The sequence below is a fragment of the Centropristis striata genome, chromosome 1 (assembly GCF_030273125.1).
Source record: "Centropristis striata isolate RG_2023a ecotype Rhode Island chromosome 1, C.striata_1.0, whole genome shotgun sequence".
Lineage (NCBI taxonomy): Eukaryota > Metazoa > Chordata > Actinopteri > Perciformes > Serranidae > Centropristis > Centropristis striata.
This window is the reverse complement of record NC_081517.1, coordinates 3,595,650-3,616,979: the sequence shown is the minus strand read 5'-3', so window position 1 is coordinate 3,616,979 and position 21,330 is coordinate 3,595,650. Positions and strand designations below refer to the sequence as shown.

Sequence of the window (21,330 nt, the reverse complement as noted above, 5' to 3'; positions counted from 1 at the left end):
TATTTATATGGGTTTACTTCACATGTTCTTTTAAATCTACATTGTCGTAGGTTATACAGACAGAAAAAACACCTCCATTGGTCAAATAAGCTCACACACGTCCACTTTTACCAGTTATCAGCCGGTTTGAAGCTCCTATGTGACCTGAAGCTGTGCGACTACCATCCTCAAATATAAGGCAGTGTTGGAATGATCAGGCGAAGCTAATGATGCAGCCTGAAATCCTGTTCGCTGTTCATCCCGTACTGAATGCTGCCCATATAAGGACAACAGAGAAGAAAGCCAGCAGCTCCTGTCCCAGCCCACTCAGCACTGCTCCTCCCCCAAAGATGCTGCAATGTCACTCAGGTCCAGGGAGCCGGCAGGTAGTGGAGTTTTCCTGCCACTTTTCAGGCTCTGGCTGGTATAAACCTCCACAGATTTGGAGATGGAGTGCAAGGAGCGTTCATGGAAAAATCCAAAAGCCTCCCGTGCGTGCTCCTCGCGGATGCTTTGCTCGAAGGTTTTCCGTTTGTGCCTGAACTCGATGACGGTCTTGGTGTAGGAGTTGAGGGTGGTGACCGACGCGCCCATGCAGCAGGTAAAGGACGCAGGCCATGCTGATAGAAAAGAACAAAAAAAAAAATTTGAAAAAGAGATAAATTCACCTTGTAATTCAGCCCATTCAGTGACTCTGTATGGACAATGTAAACCAGGGGTGTCAAACTCAAATACACAATGGGCCAAAATGTAAAACTTGAATAAAACCGCGGGCCAACATTGAACAAATAAACCTTTTAATATATACCAAACATGTTTTGCTTTAACATTAAATATGGAACCAGCAATGCTTATAAACATACAATATATAACTAAATAGTGCAGACATGCAAAATCAAATTTCAAATAAAAAACACATCAATGTCATTAATTTATTAAATAAATAAAAAATAAAAATCGTATGCGTCTTTTCTATTTGCATCCTTCTGATTTAAATATCAAAATAAACTTTTTCAACAGGTTAATAAATTCTGCCTTTCTTTTCGCCATTTTTGGGAAGAAATTTCCCAAAAGAAAGAAAGAAAGAAAAAAGAAAAAAGAAATCAAAAAAAAAAAAAATCAAAAAAAAAAAAAGAAATCAAAAAAAAAGAAGAAAGAAAGACATTTCTGGGAGACAGCTCTAGCTTGAGGTTGCTATGACGACTGTCACAGAGGAGCGTTTCTGGGTCCTGTCCTGATTGACGCGCCAAAACAACAGCAGAGCATTGTGGGATTTGTAGTATTAGCGGTAAATGTAAAGATAATAATTCGCCTCGCGGGCCAAATAAAATTACACTGCGGGCCAAATTTGGCCCGCGGGCCAGAGTTTGACACCCCTGATGTAAACTGTCAAAATCAACTAAGAAATGAATGCCTTCATAAATAAATTGTGAACCATTAAATGTATCAAAAATAATGCTAAAAATAATTTTAGATTTTGTTTTGGGGGGGGGGGGGGGTTCTTTTGTTTTGTTTTGTTTTAATTTGCTTTTTTTAATTTATTTTTTTGTATTAATTTCACTATTTATTAACTTTCCTATTGGCTATTCCTTTTTGTGTATTTAAAAAAAATGTATTTATAAAAAAATATTTTTTTCTATTTATTTAATTCTTACATTCATTCATTCATTCATTTATGTACTATTTTGCCCCCCAATTTATTTCCCCAAACTTATTTATTTCTGTGATATTTTCTTCATTAATTAAAATGTGTCATGGGGTAAAATTTTCCACCTGTTGGTTGACTGAAATCAGAGTAAATAATACATGTTGAAATTAATAAAAATAAAATAAATAAATAAAGGGAAAATTAAATTGAAAGGTAATTAAATAGGGGGATTAATAAAAAAAAAGTGAATACATAAAGAAAACAATTAAACTAAAAAATACATTTTATCTTTTAATTTTATCCATTTAAAAAAAATCAGTTTTGGTACATTTAATAGAAAGTATTTATTTATTTTTGAGTTTGGCAGCTTACGCCATCAATAACTCCACTGTTGGCTTTCAAATAGATGAAAAAAACAGTGAGCACTCGTGTCGGGACACAATTCAATATGCATTTGGACATTTTTCTCGTCAGTTATTTTGTTTGCTGAGATTAGTGTCAATCACTTTTAAGTCTTTCCGCTCCGTTCGAGCATGCTGGACCACATGTGAGATCATACAATCAAATCATTGTCTCGTGTACTTTTCCTGCGGGTTGGTTAATGCCTACAAAAGGTCAAGAATTGTTTAGCCTTCCAAAGGAATTCTCAGCATACTGTGCATATTGTAATGGAGTGAAATATCATCCCCTTATGCAATTCCAATCACGCCTGTATTGGAGCTTTGGACACCAAAGCCTAATCCTGCCGTAACATGACAGCTTTGGGCTTTTTTCATTAGAGACAGTGACACTGGGAGAGGTGAGAGCAGAGCTGGAACCAACTATTTGGGGCGACATGCAAGAAAGAAAGGAATTCCTTTATCTTGTCTAATAAAATCTTGAAAAGTGATCTGTTTCATTCTGAAGAGTCAGCTTTTTCAAAACCAACATGGCTCAGTTCAAAATTTTGTTTCAAAACAAAACTTCTCATCTCTTCTCTGACATGATTCTGACATCAGATGATTTGCTACCACTACACTTCATAATGATGTTTGTTCGAACAGAGATGTTTTTATTTTGTCTCTGCATAATGTACTTTATTACCTGTGTCTTTTTTTTTAATCTACTGCTGATTTTAATGAGTTTTCTCTTTCTTGTTTCTGGTTTCTGTAGCACTTTGAGATTTCTGTATGAAAAGTGCTTTTCAAATAAAATGTATTATTATTACATTTATTATAATAGGTGACACAATTAAACGTATTTTATAGAGCACTGCTTCATACACGGTCGGCCAAAAAGTTGGAATATTTTTGTTTTCAGATTAGGGCTGGGGGATATATATCGATATAAAAGATACAATACAGGCCAAATGTTTGGACACGCCTTCTCATTCAATGCGTTTGCTTTATTTTCATGACTATTTACATTTTAGATTCATCAAAACTATCAATGAACACATGTGGAATTAGGTACTTAACAAAAAAGTGTGAAATAACTGAAAACATGTCTTATATTCTAGTAAGCAAAGGGTGGTTACTTTGAGGAATCTAAAATACAAGACATGTTTTCAGTTATTTCACACTTTTTTTGTTAAGTACATAATTCCATATGTGTTCATTCATAGTTTTGATGCCTTCAGTGAGAATCTACAATGTAAATAGTCATGAAAATAAAGAAAACACATTGAATGACAAGGTGTGTCCAAACTTTTGGCCTGTACTGTATATGGATATATTTTTAAGATGTGATATGGAATTAGACCATATCGCATATATCGATATAGTTTAAAAAAAAATCTGGTAACGCTTTATATTAAGGTCCTTGTAATAACCATTAATTAACAAGTAATAAGGCATTGTTCTCGCTTTAGATCCCTTTAGCTGCAAAAAGCATAGTTAACCGTTAACAAGTGCATAGTTAACTTATAATAGATGAGCAATAAAGTATATTTTAATATCAATAAGCAAACAAAAGATTAATAAAGGCATGGCAAAGACATAATGGGTGGGTTATGGGTGTTTGTAATGCTATTATGAAGAATTATAAGATACTCATGAGGCTTTTATTAATGTTCTTATTATAAATCAGTTATAGCCTGCTATTAGCTGTATTATAATGCCATTATTAACACTTATATAGGCTTATAAACACACAGTAATGTTAATAAGCATCTTGTAAGGACTTACAAGGGCCTTATTACTTGTTAATTAATGGTTATTACAAGGACCTTAATATAAAGCGTTACCAAAAATCTTTATATATAAATACTGCCCTAACTAGGGTTTGTCATATTTTGTTCTTTTCTAATGTTCGTTATTCTTTTCTCATATGAATATATTTATTTCAGAAAAAGATTAGCCTATTTTATTTCATAGGCTATTTTTATTGAAGATATTTTTTATTCTAAATGTGCACTTTATGGAGCTTTGATTTTTTAAAAAGGTACTCCTGTTATACAGTATTAAAGTTCACTTAAATAAACCGTTTCAATAAAACTACTTGTGACATGTCATATTTTTCTTTGGCTTTGACTGAACATTTGCTCTCAATTTGCGATAAAAAATATCAAGATGTATGTCGTATATCGATATTCAGCCTAAATATATCGGGATAAGATTTTTGGTGCATATCGCCCAGCCCTATTTCAGATACGATCCTCTTTTTTTTTTTTTTCAAACTTCTCTTCATTGGGTTTTTTTCTTTCGTTCACATACAAAAACAAAGAATGTACGTGTTAATTTATGCTTAAAATCAACACGAAAGAGCAGAATGACAGTAGAAAAATAAAGCAATAAAAAAAACCTACAAAAAAAAAAAAAAAACCTAGGTGGAGTCAAATCAAATATCAAAACAAAAATAAGGTTTACAAATAAAATAGATTTAAATATTAATAATACAACTCGGAGGATGTCAGGTTTTCCAAAATTTACATTTGTTAATTTTTGATCCAATCCTCTTTTAATAGTGGTTTCATTTTCATTGTGATATGTTTGGAAGAGAACTTTATTTGTCTTTTTTTTTATTTTTATCTCTAACTCTGTTTTGGATTGAGTTTTTATTACTATTTTATTCTATTTTATTTTTATTGTTTTACTGTTTTTAGTATTTTATTCTTTTTATTGTTTTTATTTATATCCAGTTGTGTATGATTTATTCTATTTTAATAACTGTACAGCACTTTGGTCAACTGAGGTTGTTTTTAAATGTGCTCTATAAATAAACTTTGACTTGACTTGACTTGACTTATGAGCGACCGTGTATAATAGTGGTGAACAAACATAGTATGATCTTTGAGCTGTGGAGTTGTTGAGAATTTATTTGACTGAATAAAAGAATAAATAAGTCAATACAGGTTAAAATATAAGTTAACAGTAATATTATTAAAAACAGTTCATGTGTGTCATATGTGATTAGAAAGAGACATTTAATTTCATTGATTTGGAGTTACATTAAAAAAGACTTCATTTCCCAAGATGCTCTAGGAGCAGACGTAACGTACGTGATTACGTCAGAGTTTGTTGTGTTAGCAAGAAATGTGGAGTCACGGCATGAACGCACACGCTGTATGTTTTTGCTCTTCTTTATTTTTCACTAAAGATCGTCTGATCATGAAAGGAAAGGTCTCGCTTCATTATTTTTTAGTTAAGGATTTTCTGCTACAGGAGTCATACCAGAAAGACCAGCCGTAGTCCCAGTTGTAGGGCCTCCAGTCAGGTGGACCGTGGCTCACAGTGACCTGGAAGACCTGTGTGTACATCACATGAGCCACCATGCCAAGAAGACCTGAAATAATAATGCAGGAGATAAGTTGTTAGGTGTTGTTCATGGTCAAAATTAGAAATATTATGCTTCAGAGCAAGGTAATTATAGTTAACGAAAACTAACGAAATAACGAAAACTAGAATTGAAAAAACATTTTCGTTAACTGAAATAAAAATAAAAACTAGAGTTTTAAAAAAAAACGATAACTAACTGAAACTGTATTGTGTGGTTACAAAACTAACTAAAACTAACTAAAATTACAGTGAAAATGTCTTTAGTTTTCGTTTTTTCAACTTTTTCCATTCATAATTCAGTGTTTCTATTTTAACATGCAACACATGGTAAATATGTTTACTGAGACTGGGATGTTTACACTAGAACCAAAATTCAAAACACCCAGAACTGTAAGAGTTAATAACCTTATTGGGGCTGAGATGATAAACCAAAGGAGATAAAGACAAAATTTATTATGACCTCTTTGAATCTGGCACCCAACACATAGCCCATTACAAAAAAACTAAAACTAACACTAAAACTAATAAAAACTAAACTAAAACTAAGCATTTTCAAAAAATAAAAACTAAACTAAAAATAGAAAACTCACTGTAAAAACTAACTAAAGCAAACTGAATTTGAAGACAAAAATAAAATACGAAAATAAAACCAAAACTAATGAAAAATCCAAAACTATTATAAACTTGCTTCAGAGTTGGTGCAGACTTTTCATGTTCAAACAAATATGCAGATATGGAAACAAAATATTGAGCTCCTGATAGCATCCAAATAGTTCATCCTGCCCAGCTGATGGAATATAATATGTTATGCACGTCTTTTTATCAAGTGGAGGAAACTGGAGAAACAATCGTGTCCAGTAGTCAGGCGACTTAGGACCAGATTTAAGAAGAACGGGGACACACCGGACAAAAGCACCAACATTTTTTCCACATGCTCTCTATCACTATAGGTTTCAATTTTTGGTGGGAGCCACTTCATCAAGATTGTGGATCGGAGATGGCAGCCATATAAAGTCTATGAGAACCAATATATCTTCTAAGCCAGTAGTTCTCAACCTTTTTGAGTCACGACCCCCAATTTAACATGCATGTTGTCCGCGACCCCCGCTCACTGAACAGAATTTCACACGCACAGTTGAGATCACCCAAAAAAGAAACCAAATGACCAAAAAAAGTAAACAAAATGATCAAAAAAGACACAAAATTACCACAATATGATCAAAAAGACACAAAATGACCAAAAAAGACACAAAATGACCAGAAAAGACACAAAATGACCAAAAAAAGACACAAAATTACCAAAAAAGACACAAAATAACCAAAAAAGACACAAAATGACCCAAAAAAGAAACAAAATTACCAAAAAAAGACACAAAATTACCAAAAAAGACACAAACTGACCAGAAAAGACACAAAATGACCACAAAATGATCAGAAAGACACAAAATGACCAGAAAAGACACAAAATGACCACAAAATGATCAAAAAGACACAAAATGACCAGAAAAGACACAAAATGACCAAAAGTACACAAATTGACCAAAAAAGACACAAAATGACCAAAAAAGACACTAAATGACCCAAAAAAGAAACAAAATTACCAAAAAAAGACACTAAATTACCAAAAAGACACAAACTGACAAAAAAAAAGACACAAAATTAGTAAAAAAAAACAAAAAATGACAAAAAAACACACAAAATGACCAGAAAAAGACATTAAATGACCAAAAAGACTAAAACACATTAACACATGAACACTTTAACACAGTGGAGACAGAGCTGACTTCCAAAATGATTTGGCGACCCCCAGAAATCATCTCGCGACCCCAAGGTTGAGAATAGCTGTTCTAAGCCACTCAGAAGGTGAATCTTGGTGTCAAAATATACATTTTCTGGGTCAAGGAATCATTTAAAGCTATTGAGAATATCACTAGATGACTCACTGTAAATAATTTGTTGATCAAGATCTGACATGAGATGAAAGTGTTCCCTTGATTTTTTTTGAGCAGTGTACATTGCAGCTAATCCAAACTCTCCCGTGAACATAGATTCAAAACATTTTCAACTCAGGATTCCCTGCAGCAGCACTCGAAGACCTACCAGTCTGGGTGAAATGAAAAAAACTATTTGATCAAATAATCATCTAGTGATGTTCTCAATAGCTTCAAATAATTCCTTGACCCAAAAAACTGTATATTTTGACACAAAGATTGACCTTCTAAGTGGCTTAGAAGATATATTGGTTCTCATAGACTTTATATGGCTGCCATCTCCGATCCGCAATCTTGATGAAGTGGCTCCTACCAAAAATCAAAACCTATGGTGATAGAGAGCATGTGGGAAAAATGCAACATGATCTCACAGAAATCCGTGAAATAGCCACGGATTTCGCTTAACTCAAAATCCGTGGAATAGCCACGGAATCGCTCAAGTTTCCGTGAAACTGACACGGATTTCGCTACAATGCAAGTTAATGACAGTCATATCCCGAGGCTATTCCAACATACAAAGTGATTATGTACATTCATTGAGTGAATATTTAGAAAATAAAACATATATTTCTCCCTAGAAATGTGATCAAAATCCATTTTTATGCAGAAACAAAATCAAAATATTAATTTTTTCACTAAAAATTAGAGAACTGTCCGCCATGTTTTTTGTTCTGACCGCCGGAACCTTGAAAGTCACGTGACTTGGAACAAACCAATAGGAACAAATATCCATGGGATGGCCACGGGATATGACTGTATTTAACTTGCATTGTAGCGAAATCCGTGTCAGTTTCACGGAAATTTGAGCGATTCCGTGGCTATTTCACGGATTACTGTGAGACCAGGTTAAAAAAATGTGGTGCTTTTGTCCGGCGTGTCCCCTTTATTTGGCTAAGCCGCCTAACTATACTAAATCACAAGCAATAAAATCAAACTTTGTGTTGATAATAAAATAAATGTGTCTACCTGAGAGCACCGTGAAGACGGCAGCGAAGGCATTGAGCTTGAGTCCATCGATGATGTTGCTGGAGTGGACGAGGTCGACACACATGAGGCCGAAGCCCACCACCAGCAGAATAATGTACAGCATCTCAGAAACCAGCGACAGCCACAACATCCCTGCACAACGGGCACATATGGTTATGATGACATTAGGTATTCACATTTTAATATCATGGTATAACATAACTTACAGCATGGGTCTGAAACTCGCGGCCCGTGGGCCAATTGTGGCCCTCGTGACGATATTTTGTGGCCCCCACCTTGATATGAAAGTTTAATGTGAGTTTTATATGAATGGCACTTTACCCTGTTGAGTGTGGAAGGTCCCCTTAATTACTTTTTTTGGGTAATTTTGTGTCTTTTTTTGGTAATTTCGTGTCTTTTTAAAATGATTTTGTGCCTTTTTTAATAATTGTGTGTCTTTTTAAATCATTTTGTGTCTTTTTTTGGTCATTATGTTTCTTTTTTAAGTAATGTAGTTGTTTTTTTTAACGTGTTGTGTGTGGAAGGTCCCATTAATTACTTTTTGGGGTAATTTTGTGTCTTTTTTTGGTAATTTTGTGTCTTTTAAAAAATAATTTCTGTCTTTTTTTAATAATTGTGTGTCTTTTTGAATAATTTTGTGTCTTTTTCAATACTTCTGTGTCTTTTAAAATAATTTTGTGTCTTTTTTAATAATTGTGTCTTTTTTGTTAATTCTGTGTCTTTTTAAAATAATTTTGTGTCTTTTTTGGGTCATTTTGTGTCTTTTTTTAGTCATTTTGTGTCTTTTTTGGGTCATTTTGTTTCTTTTTTTAAGTAATTTAGTTTTTTTCTGTCATCTTATGTTTTTTGGGGCATTTTGTGTCTCTTTTGGGTCATTTTGTGTCTCTTTTGGTAATTCTGTGTATTTTTTGGTCATTTTGTGTATTTTTTGGGTCATTTTTTTAATTTTATTTTTAATTTTGTGTCTTTTTTGGTAATTCTGTGTCTTTTTTGGTCATTTTGTGTCTTTTAAAAAAAAAGTAATTTAGTGTTTCTTCAGTCATTTTGTGTCTTTTTCTGGCCATTTTGTGTCTTTTTTGGTCATTTTGTGTCTTTTTTGGGTCATTCTGTGTCTCTTTTGGTAATTCTGTGTACTTTTTGGTCATTTTGTGTCTTTTTTTTTTAATTTTGTGTCTTTTTTGGTAATTCTGTGTCTTTTTTGGTCATTTTCTGTCTTTTAAAAAAAAGTAATTTAGTGTTTTTTTCAGTCATTTTATGTCTTTTTCTGGCCATTTTGTGTCTTTTTTTGTCATTTTGTGTCTTTTTTTAGTAAGTTTGTGTCTTTTTTTGGTCATTTTGATTCTGCCTCCAGCGGCCCCCAGGTGATTTGAGTTTGAGACCCCTGACTTACAGTATGTTGCAATCACTCCACAGTCAGCCTACTCAGTGTAACTATTGCAAGTATTATTGCATGTCATTTTACTGATGTTGAACGGGGCACTAATCACATTGTGTGAATCTTATCTGTACAACTTAAAACAGACAGCGATTTGTTTTGGACTAGTGGACAATTTAGATCTAATCCAGCATCTCAGTGTCTCCTCTGGCAGCTAATAGAGGGCTGGTGTAAATATGTCAGACTGCTGAATCTCAAGTGATGTCAGAGCTCTGCAACGCCAAATCTTATTCAGCCGGCCAATGACTCCAGCCAAGCGTAATCACATCTCCATTGCAGTCTGCCTCTCATCTTTCTTTCAATTCAGTCACTGCACAAAGTGACAGGAAGTGAGTGTTTCTCAAATTACAGTATCAACACAGCTGAAAATCCTAAAAGTTAACACCAAATGTGTTTTCAGCTAGGGCTGGGCGATACGGACCAAAAGTCATATCCAGATATATTTAGGCTGAATATCAATATATGATATATTTATATTTTTATCATAAAGTGAGAGCAAATGTTCAGTCAAAGTCAAATTTGACGTCACAAGTAGTTTTATTGAAACTTTTTATGTAATTGAACATAAATACTGGAGTACCTTTTAAAGAAAATAGCCTATGAAATAAAATAGGCCAATCTTTTTCTGAAATAAATCTATTTATAGGAGAAAAGAATAAATAACATTACAAAATAACTAAATGTGACAAACCCTGGTAAGCATTTATATATAAAGAAAGAAAAAAACTATATTGATATATGCGATATGGTCTAATTCCATATCATATTTAAAAATATATCGATATACTTATATCGATATATCATCCAGCCCTATTTGAGGCCCACAGGTGAAATTGCAACATTTGAAACTGTCTAATAGTAAGTAATAGTATCTATTCCTGGCTACATGATGACAAACCCCAGATTCGAGACTATTTCATGGCAATATTTTTGGCGGGAAAATAGTAAGACTGTATAACAATAGGTGTTTCATAGCTTCATAAAGTGCACATTTAAATAAAAAAATATCTTCAATGAAAATGGTCTTTGAAATAAAATAGGCCAATCTTTTTATGAAATAAATATATGTATATGAGAAAAGAATAACGAACATTACAAAAGAACTAAATATGACAAACCCTAGTAAGGGCAGCATTTATATATAAAGAAAGAAGAAACATTTGAACTATATCGATATATGCGATATGGTCTAATTCCATATCACATTTAAAAATATATCGATATACTCTTATATCGATATATCGCCCAGCCCTATTTCTTGTGAGATTGTTCAAGAACTTTTCATCATGTTGGACACTCACCTTTCTCTGAGGCAGGGGCCAAGTCAAGGAAGCTTCTGCACATCTCACCTACAGCAGAAAAACAACATATTTATCATGAGTTGCAGTGGTGGACACGGGCCTCATGCCTCCATGGTTGAAAAAAGTGCGCTGAAGTGCCTCTAGAGTGGTGAAAACGAGAGGAAGTGCCTTATTGGCTGCCCTTTACATGTGCAAAAAATGATTTGGTGCCCTCTAGGGTTCCCCTTCATACAATAAATTATGATGATGTGCCCTCTAGTGCAAGAAAATTCAATAACGTGCCTTAACGAGTGCCCTTTTAGTGCCCTTTTTCCTGTTTGGTGCCTCCGTGGTTGAAAAAGCGTGCAAAAGTGCCCTCTAGAGTGGTGAAAATGAGAGAAAGTGCCTTATTGGCCACCCTTTACACACTGCAAAAAAAAGAAAAGTTGGGTGAACTCAAAATTTCAAGGCAACAAACTTCGATAAAATTTTAAGTTGGACAATTAAACTAAATATTTTAAGTTTGGTTTTTGAGTTTGCACAACTCTGAATTCAGATTTTTGTCAACTCAACTGTAAGTTGTACTAACTTATAATTTACATTGTAATAACTTTTAATCCTTACTTCTGCTAACTTCTGCATTTCACAACAAATAAAGAAGAGTTATCAGAACTATTGTCCCTTGTTTTGAACCCCAACTTAAAGATATAAGTAACAACAACTCACAAACTTGTTTTTGAGCAGACAACTGGCTTCCTTTGTTGTGCTAACTTACATTTTTGCCAATTTATATTTCCAAGTTTTACCAACTTAAATCACTGTTTTAGGCCAAAAAATACAAGATGGCTTTTTTGCAGTGCACATGAAAAAACTTCTTGATTGCCCTCTAGGGTGCCCCTTCATACAATAAATGATGATGATGTGCCCTCTAGAGATTCTATAATACCGCATCACCCAACTGTTAATAATGTCATGTGAGATATTTGCTCTCATTTAGCTCTCAAAGTGCACAAAATAGATGCATTTTACTTGAAAATGTACACATTTTCTCCCAGGGGGGCATGCCCCCCGGACCCCCCTAGATGGTTTGGTTCGATACTTTTAACTGTCAGTACCATATCATTAATAAGTTTGATCTGGATCTCCTTTTAACTTAATGCTAATATTTAATCATACATGATGCATCATAGCTTTTTGCGTGCTGGTGGGGCTCCATGTTGTGCAGAATGTGCCCTTTTTATTTTTTCGCCCCCGCCCTTCTAACAGTCTGAGTCCGCCACTGATGAGTTGGCACAGCGAGGTAGCAGTGGGATCTTTCTGTTGAATTTACCATGTGGCAGTTCAGAAACAGGTTTGTTTGGGCTTGGGTTCAGAGGACATGTGAATTGTTTAAGAGGTCAGAGGGGACCGGTTTGGGATTATTCAAAACTGGATAAATAAATGCTCTTATGACTGAAGTAATACAGGCCTCAGGCCAAGTCCTAATCTGTGTTTAATTCCCAATTTCTGCCCAGGTGTGTCTCTCTGGATCGGCTTAGATACAATATGACCTCCTGCCCGACGACCAGGCAGCAACAGCATATTTAGAGTTCATAAGTTCAAAAATGAATAAACAGAATGTTGAATAAGAGGCACATGTCAGAAATGCAGCTTTTTTTGGGCTTCTGATTCAGTGTCACCAGCTGGTGTGTTGGCAATGCCGCTCAACATCTGGTCCTTATCCTACTGAAATACAGGTACTTTGCATAGAATACCAATGACAGAGTAGAAAAGAGATATTATCCTTCAGGAAAGAAGATGTGCTGTAATTACACGCCTGCCTGTCAGAGTGAGACGTCACAGTAAGACGTAATGAAAGCTCGTGTCAAATCAACAGCCAGAATGTAAAAAAATGACCCTTGACACGGCACATTCATACAGATGGGATGCTTTCTGTCTGTCATCTGCCTAGCGGAGCGTGTCGCTGGATTTCTTGTAAGTTCAACACTTTAATCAGGTAGAAGCAGTGTGGCAACAGCTGTTTTGAGGAAAAACTCATCAAGGACCCTGTTACATAATCCTTATTAACTCAAGCTGTCTCCATCCCCCTCTCCATCGTACAGCCACTTGATGAGATAGACATGTGTGAATTCCTGTTTGAGTAATCTCAATATGTGATTCATTTCTAGTCTAGAGCAGTAGTTCTCAATCTTTTTGAGTCGCGACCCCCAATTTAACATGCATGTTGACCGTGACCCCCGCTCACTGAACAGAATCTCACACGCACAGTTCAGATCACCCAAAAAAGAAAAAATTACCTAAAAAAATTACCAAAAAAGACACAAAATGACCAGAAAAGACAGAAAATGACCAAAAAATGAAACAAAATAACCAAAAAATGAAACAAAATGACCAAAAAAGACACAAAATGATCAAAAAAAGACACAAAATGATAAAAAAAAAAAGACAGAAAATGGCCAAAAAAAGACACAAAATGACCAGAAAAGACAGAAAATGACCAAAAAAGAAACAAAATGATCAAAAAAAGACACAAAATGACCAAAAAAAGATACAAAATGACCCAAAAATACACAAAATGACCAAAAAAGACACAAAATGACAAACAAAAAAACCCCACAAAATGACCAAAAAAGGACATTAAGTGACCAAAAACACATTCACACATGCACACTTTAATACAGTGGAGACAGAGCTGACTTGGCGACCCCCAGAAATCATTTCGCGACCCCAAATGGGGTCCTGACCCCAAGGTTGAGAATAGCTGGTCTAGAGCACCATGAACATAATTATTATTAGCACATTATCACAGTCAAAGTTCTATAGAATTTGGCAAACATTTATTGATTATTTTAACCAGAACACATAGTCTGAGGGCAAGTTATAGAAGTGCTCTTAATAGAAGGATTTTTCAATTTTTTCAATTTATTTTTATTCCTGTCTGTTTATTTTTTATTTTTTTATTTTTAACTTTTGAAGAGTGTATATATATGGGTACACACATACACACACACACACACACACACACACACATATATATAATTAAATTAATTTTCGACATCTGTCTACTTTTCATTTTGAGATACATAAGTTAATACAACTTAAATTACCTTTTTATGTAAACGTGTACTTAATGTGTATGGTGTCTGTAGTGTCTGATATATTTTATGTTCAAAATGAGGAAAATCGATAAAAAGAGTTGGGAAAAAAAGAAAAAAGAGAATTAATCAGAGAGGACTAATCCAGCCTGATTGTCCCTTTGACCTGAACTTTTACCCCCTTCTGTTAAACGTCACCTTTGAAACTCACGCTCCCCTCTGAGCCCCTTTTATTAAATGGCGAAACCACAATGTCACCAATTTCTTTCCCATTTCGCTGAGTGAAAAAGTTAAGACCAAACACATCATTCTCCATTTTCTCGTCCCTTTGGCTTAAGCTGGGAAGCAATCACATTCAGCCCCTATCAAGTGCTTCACAGCCTCCCACTTAGAGCCTGAGACCAATCACACAATACTGAGTCTAGAGTGTGAGTGCTCCTACTCTTTGCTTTTTTTTTCTGTTTTAACAGCAGACTGAAGCTCCCATGTGTGGCTATTTGCTCCGCATTTCATGCTGGATAAAAACAGATAAAGCAATTTTACCAGATCGCAGCAATTTGATGAGCAGACTGATAGAAATGGAAGGCGATTATCCTGAAATTGTCATAACAGGGAATAAGTCAAAGAGAGCGACTAATCTCCATTTGAACTGAGGGAGAGCTCCATTATGATAGACGAGGGGGGGGTTAACATTACTGGAATGATTTTCAAAAAAATTGTTAGTTTGGAGTTGTGTTTTAAAATTGGAATGATACGTAATACGTGGTTATGCAGACTCAGACAACAGCCTGCTGTCTAACAACTAAAACTAGAAAATTTCCTCTGGGGAAATTCTGAAAGGGCCACGGGGGCTACTACCGGTGTGTGTACACTATGATGAGATTCTTTTGAGATTTCAAACTATGCCCTTTAACCTCAAAATGTGTGTGTGTGTGTGTGTGTGTGTAATTAAAATCACATAAAGTTAACTGTGTGTGTGTTTGAAGCATGTGTATGCATGTGTGTGTGTGTGTATCTGTAACTGTAATCACATCAAAGATCAAAGGCAATCAGATCAAAGCAATCAACAGAATTAACTGACACCTGTTCCGGCATAGTGACAGCAGAGGTGGACAGACTGGAATTTCTGGCCTCGAACAGAAAGCATTTTTGGCAAAACCATAATACCTATCATTGATCCGACTTCACTTTGAGCGTCCTGAGTTCTTCCTGAACGTCTACATATGTTTTTTTTAAGAAAAATGAAAAAATAGCTTTGTTAGAGCGATCTAAAAAAACTGTTACATCTCCCTTCTTCCGAAATCTTCCTGCGTTTTTAATATGGGAGCCAATGAGGCTGTTGGTGCGTGTTGGTGGATCATCTGTGCGCCCTACGCCCAAACTATAACTCTGACAGCTTTACCAGCGGATTGTGAGGGAGAAGACAAATTTTCCTACGTTTCTATGTATAAATTATTTCTGCAGAGTGGAATTTGCGGCCTGGAGCGCAGTTTACAAATGTATTTTTTGACAATTTATTCTCTCCCTCTACACTCTGGCGATGATGTCACACACTGTGACACGGGATTGTGACAAGGGATTGATAAAAAACTATATGACCTATCGAAACGTGGATTAATACACCGATACACAAGACTTGTGTCTACTGTTTAAAGTTTAAATGGAGTCTCTAGGTGAAATTATGCCGGAGAAGTAGACGTTTAAAAATCTCCAATTATTGTTCTTTTTCGCTCATTTTTTGTCGGCCGTCCCATTCATTTCAATGCAAAATTCATATTCTGTAGAGAAAAGTAATAGCACACCGATCCCGATCAAACCGCATGTTTTGATATATAATTTGTCCTGCAACTCTTCAAGTTGTAGGACTAGTAGCGGGATGAAATTGCGTCCGGAAGAGGAAGAAGAAGAAATCCACAGTATAACAGTACAGTACACTTTATTTTGAAGGTGTCTACATAAGAGTGACACAAGCCTGTCAGAAACATGACATGACAAGTATCATGAGCATTAATGTTACTTCAAAGTGTCATTAATGTTCATGACACATCCCATGTCATGTTTATGACACACTCATGTCACTCTTATGTAGACACCTTCAAAATAAAATGTTACCATATCTTGCTTAAGTCACAAAGGCATGTTCAAAAAATGTCACATTTTATTTTGACTTCGGCATAATAAACCCGCTTAAGTCACACATTTGACATAGGCCATTATCTTAAAGGGGTAAAATCACATGATCTGATTATGAGGAGATGATTTAGGCAAAAAAACAAACAAATTTGACAAAAAATGACTTAGGCGATTACTTTAACAGTGTGACGTTATGCTATTTGATCCTATAGTGGTGCTACAGATCACTACACCTTCAAAATAAAGTGTTACCAATATTAGTGTCAACAATAAAACACTGATAAACTAAACTGATAACTAAACAATCTCCCTCTAGCTCTTCTTTGCTGGGTTCTTATCTGATGCCTATGAATGTGGCAAATTGTCAAAGAAGTGATGATGTTAAATGGTCAAAATCACATGATCTGATCAACTGAGGATGGAGGTGATTTTACCATAGGTGGCTATGAGGAGATGATTTAGGCAAAAAAACAACAATTTTGACAAAAAAATCACTTAGGCGATTATTTTAACAGTGTGACGTTCTGTCTGGTCATCATATCGATAATCATTACAATTTTTCCTCAAAAATCGGTATTAGGGTTGTCAAAAGTATCGATACTAAAAAGTCGTATCCGGATACGATACTCATTCTCAAAAGTATTGGTACCCCCAGTATACACAGTGTCAGTACACATAAGCATAGAGTTAATAAGTTTACATAAATGTTGGTGACTGAAAAGTGTTATTTTCCCAGAATGAAGCAGAGAAAAGTTGACCTGCAACCAAACAGCAACACACACAGCCGAAAATATTGTTCTAATTGTTATTGTTTATTGTATTTATTTATTTTTTGCACTACCTCAGACCTGAAGCTTGTTATCATAGTTGCAGTTTCTTTTTGTGCTGTTTTTTATTGTTATTATTAGCCTGTAGCTCTGTTAATTTTTACATGTTGCATTTTTCTTGTTAATAAAAATATTTATGTTAAATTTTGGGGTCTTTGTTTTTATCCTTGTGGTATCGAAAATGGTATCGAGTATCGAATATTTTCCTGAGTATCGGTATCGAGTTGAACATTTTAGTATCGTAACACCCCTAATCGGTATACACTCTAAGAAAAGATTCAGGAGGTTAGTTGGTACGACTTAAAAACACGAGCTTTTTCAGCATAAAAAATACTATGTGTTACATGTCCATTGTTTTATTAAGTTGATAACTTATTTCAAGAAGTTGATCAAAATTAAAAATGAAGAAAGACGTCTTAACTCAGAAATATATTGATTTGGATAAACATTTCTGCCTTCACTTAACAAGGAAAAGTATTAAGGTAATGAAACTTAATATTGTATATTAAAAATTGTATTACAATATGTCTGACTTAAGTGAAATAAGTTACTTATACTCAATAACATTGAGGTAACAATTTGCATGGACTTTTCTGACTAGAAAGAAAGTAAAATAAAGGAGTTATAGCAACTTAAATAGAATAATTTGACCACTTATTAACACTAAAACGTTGATATAAAAATTGAGTTGGTTCAACATAATGAAGCTTGTAGAGGACAAAACAAATCATGTTGGTTGTACTAGACTATTTTAGTTAGTTCAGCTATAAAAGTCTCATGGGAAATACTCAATAATGTCTTAGTTGGAATTACTTAAAAAGAGAAATGCAAATTGTTACAACTTTAAAAAAAAAAAGATGAGCCAGTGTCATTTTTTTAGAGTGTAGGTCTAAATGAAGAGATATCGGTCGGGCTCTTCTTAAAAACATCACATTTCTTTTGTCTCCTTGCACTGTAATAAATTATTCTGTAGTCATTTCATTTTACTTAATATATTTGATAAAATGTATTAAATATAAATGCGTCCTTGATTTAGAGGCAGTTGTTTAAGTAACTTTAATATAAAAATGTTTGAGATAGAATCTACTTATTTCGATCACATAAAAATATAATCTTTATGTGTTTGTAATTCTATATCAAGAGAATTTTGAATGAATCCAACACAATAGAATTAGTCCGTTTTAAATTGACAGGCACTTCCTGTTAAGTTGTTATTAACTCAACTTGCAACATAGTTAGATTTAATTAATGATATTGCATGCATTCTGTTGCCTCAATTTTATTGAGTAGCTATTGTTTATCTTTTTTTTTTTTTTTTACTGTGTGTGTCTGTAAAGTTAAGATAGCTCAGTACCATTGGCGGTTCTACACAGGGGCCTCCAGGGGCCACTGCCCCTGTGAAGAAGCCCTTGGCCCCTGCTGTGGCCCCTGTGTAATAATAAAATAACGGAACACTTCTTCCCTATTTTTCTGTTAAAACAATATCTCATTGTACACAAAATGAACCCAGAATGTGTACAGTGTACAATAGTTTAATTGTGCAACAGAAGCTTTCAAAATAAAAGAAAGTAATTGTGGACAAAAATTATAAATGTCATTGTCGTACAAAAAATAGTTGTTGTTATTGTTGTGTAAGTCTCATTGTTTCAATCAGTGTATTTGTATCTTCCAAATATATTTAAATTACACACATAATAACCAGTGGTGGAAAAGTAACTAAGTACATTTACTCAAGTACTGTACTTAGGTATAATTTTGAGGTACTTGTACTTTACTTGAGTATTTCCATTTTATGTAACTTTATACTTCTACTTCACTATATTTAGAGGCAAATATTGTACTTGTAAATCTACTTAAAGTATGAAAAGTAAAAGTACTCGGGTTATGCAGAATGGACCTACTATGATTGTTTTATATATTCTAAATATATTATTACATTATTTGTATTGGTGATTTAATGTATGCGGTGTTTTAATTTTGTAAAGATTGGGCTCATTTAATTACTTAATATACTGTTAAAAGATTTAATTAAAAAAACGTTTAATCACTTTACATTGATCATATATATTATGTTAAATCTCAACCTGATAAGTAACTAAAGCTGGCAGCTAAATCCTAGAGTAAAAAGTACAATATTTGCCTAAAAATGTAGTGGAGTAGAAGTAAAAAGTTACATAAAATGGAAATACTCAAGTAAAGTAGAAATACCTCAAAATTGTACTTAAGTACAGTACTTGAGTAAATGTACTTAGTTACATTCCACCACTGATTTCACAGTGTGGTATTAGTACTTTTACTTAAGTAAGAGATCTAAATACTTTTCCCACCACTGATAGTAACACACAGCTTCTCCTCTTACTTTCATCGTGGATGTTCTCCTCGCAGGAGAACCAGATCCCGGTGTGGAACTGTCTGAAGAGGAAGCGGTCGTCCCCGGTCTCCCAGCTGTAGACCACCTTGTTGGGGTCCGTCTCGTTGACTCCGTAGTCTATACACTGGTGGGTCCGCAGCTTGCTGCACTTGGGCTTGGGGACTCTCTGCGTCCCCACGCACCAGTACGTGGTTATAAACGCGGTGATGGAGAAGAGAAGAGCGAAGAAGTTCAGACTGACCGACAGAAGGCTCCTGCATTTGCGACTCGTCTTCATTGTCCGTGAGAAGGAGGATGCACGAGGAGGAGGACCGAAAAGTTCATGGGTGCAACGTGGAGTAAGAGCACGCGCCGCGGCTAATTCCCACTCAGTCCTCCAGGTGAAGCTCGGCTCCCATTGGGCTCCTTCCAGCGACCAGACATGTCCAGTGGAGCAGGACAGAGACTCACTACACCTCCACACTGAGCTCACTCAGTGCCAAAGTGTCATTCACACACTTTTTTTCTCCACTCCTCTTTCACGCGCGGTGTCCCACGAGCGTCCAGCCTATAGGACGTCACGTTGTCAGAGGATTTGACGCTCGACTGCATCAAGTGTGGGATTTTCTGTTGATGCTCTCAATCTCTCGCCCCCTCTGTCTCTGTCTCTAGATAGATAGATAGATAGATAGATAGATAGATAGATAGATAGATAGATAGATAGGTAGGTAGATAGATAGATAGATAGATAGATAGATAGATAGATAGATAGATAGATAGATAGATGGATGGATGGATGGATGGATGGATGGATGGATGGATGGATGGATGGATGGATGGATGGATGGATGGATGGATGGATGGATGGATAGATAGATAGATAGATAGATAGATAGATAGATAGATAGATAGATAGATAGATAGATAGATGGATAGGTGGATGGATGGATGGATGGATGGATAGATAGATAGATAGACAGACAGACAGACAGATAGATATACTTTATTTATCCCAAGCTGGGAAATTCCAGTGTAGCAGCAGCATTACACACAGAGACAATAACAACATTGTGGGGCAATTTTGTGGGACAAAAAAAAATCATATGACATGAACAGTTATTTCTGTTTTCCCTATAAACGATAGGTGTGTATGAGGTGGTGGTGCCACAGATGATCGACATATTTGATGTGTTTTTCTTTTTGCTCACCAGAGAATATATCGGCCGGCCGATATATCGGTCTATCTTTATTAACTAATAACTGTACAACTATTAGTTTTCTATGAAATTCCTGGTAGCAGGTAAAATGTTTCTATTAGTCCTTGCCTTTGACAGTTCCCTGTGAAGCCGTAGATGTTAGCTCATTCAGAGGGAGGTCACGGAGAGGATGATAAGCTGCTGCTGCTCCCGACCAGACGAGTGGTGGTCTATTGAGTCCTTTGAGACGAAACAGAGATGACTCCACGAGACTAAAAGTCTGCAGTGAATGTCTCCTAATCTGCCGGAGTGCAGAGACAACACAAATGTTGGCATTTCAAAGACCTTTCCCATGAGTACTGTGTGAGAATGAGCTAAAAATACCAATCGTTTGAGCCTCCGTGCAAACAGTATTTACAACCCCGGAGTAAATGAGGCCAGATAAGCTTGACATCTCTTTTACCTCAGCTGCATGCCTTCATGTTGAGCCCCCCAGAGGCTAAGCCGCACTTCAACATGACTCTGAAAACTGACAAATCAGGCCACCAAAGTGCCCCAAATACTGCTGAACAAGCTGCCGGGGACACTGTGGGTAATTACCACCTTGAGATCTCGTACGTAAAAGGTGATCAAGGGGTGAGGGGCACGATTGCT

At 35.3% G+C, this 21,330-nt stretch overlaps 1 protein-coding gene across 1 annotated transcript; it reads right to left on the bottom strand.

Annotated features, from left to right (window-relative positions):
* Positions 1-306: 306 nt before the first annotated feature.
* Positions 307-19,888, bottom strand: LOC131977986 (germ cell-specific gene 1-like protein). The gene is made up of 5 exons (XM_059341477.1): positions 19,490-19,888; positions 11,097-11,144; positions 8,340-8,492; positions 5,267-5,389; positions 307-599 (listed from the first exon to the last, which is right to left on the bottom strand). Exons 1-5 carry the CDS (start codon positions 19,776-19,778, stop codon positions 307-309), a joined length of 906 nt encoding a protein of 301 aa, XP_059197460.1. The 5' UTR covers positions 19,779-19,888.
* Positions 19,889-21,330: the final 1,442 nt, after the last annotated feature.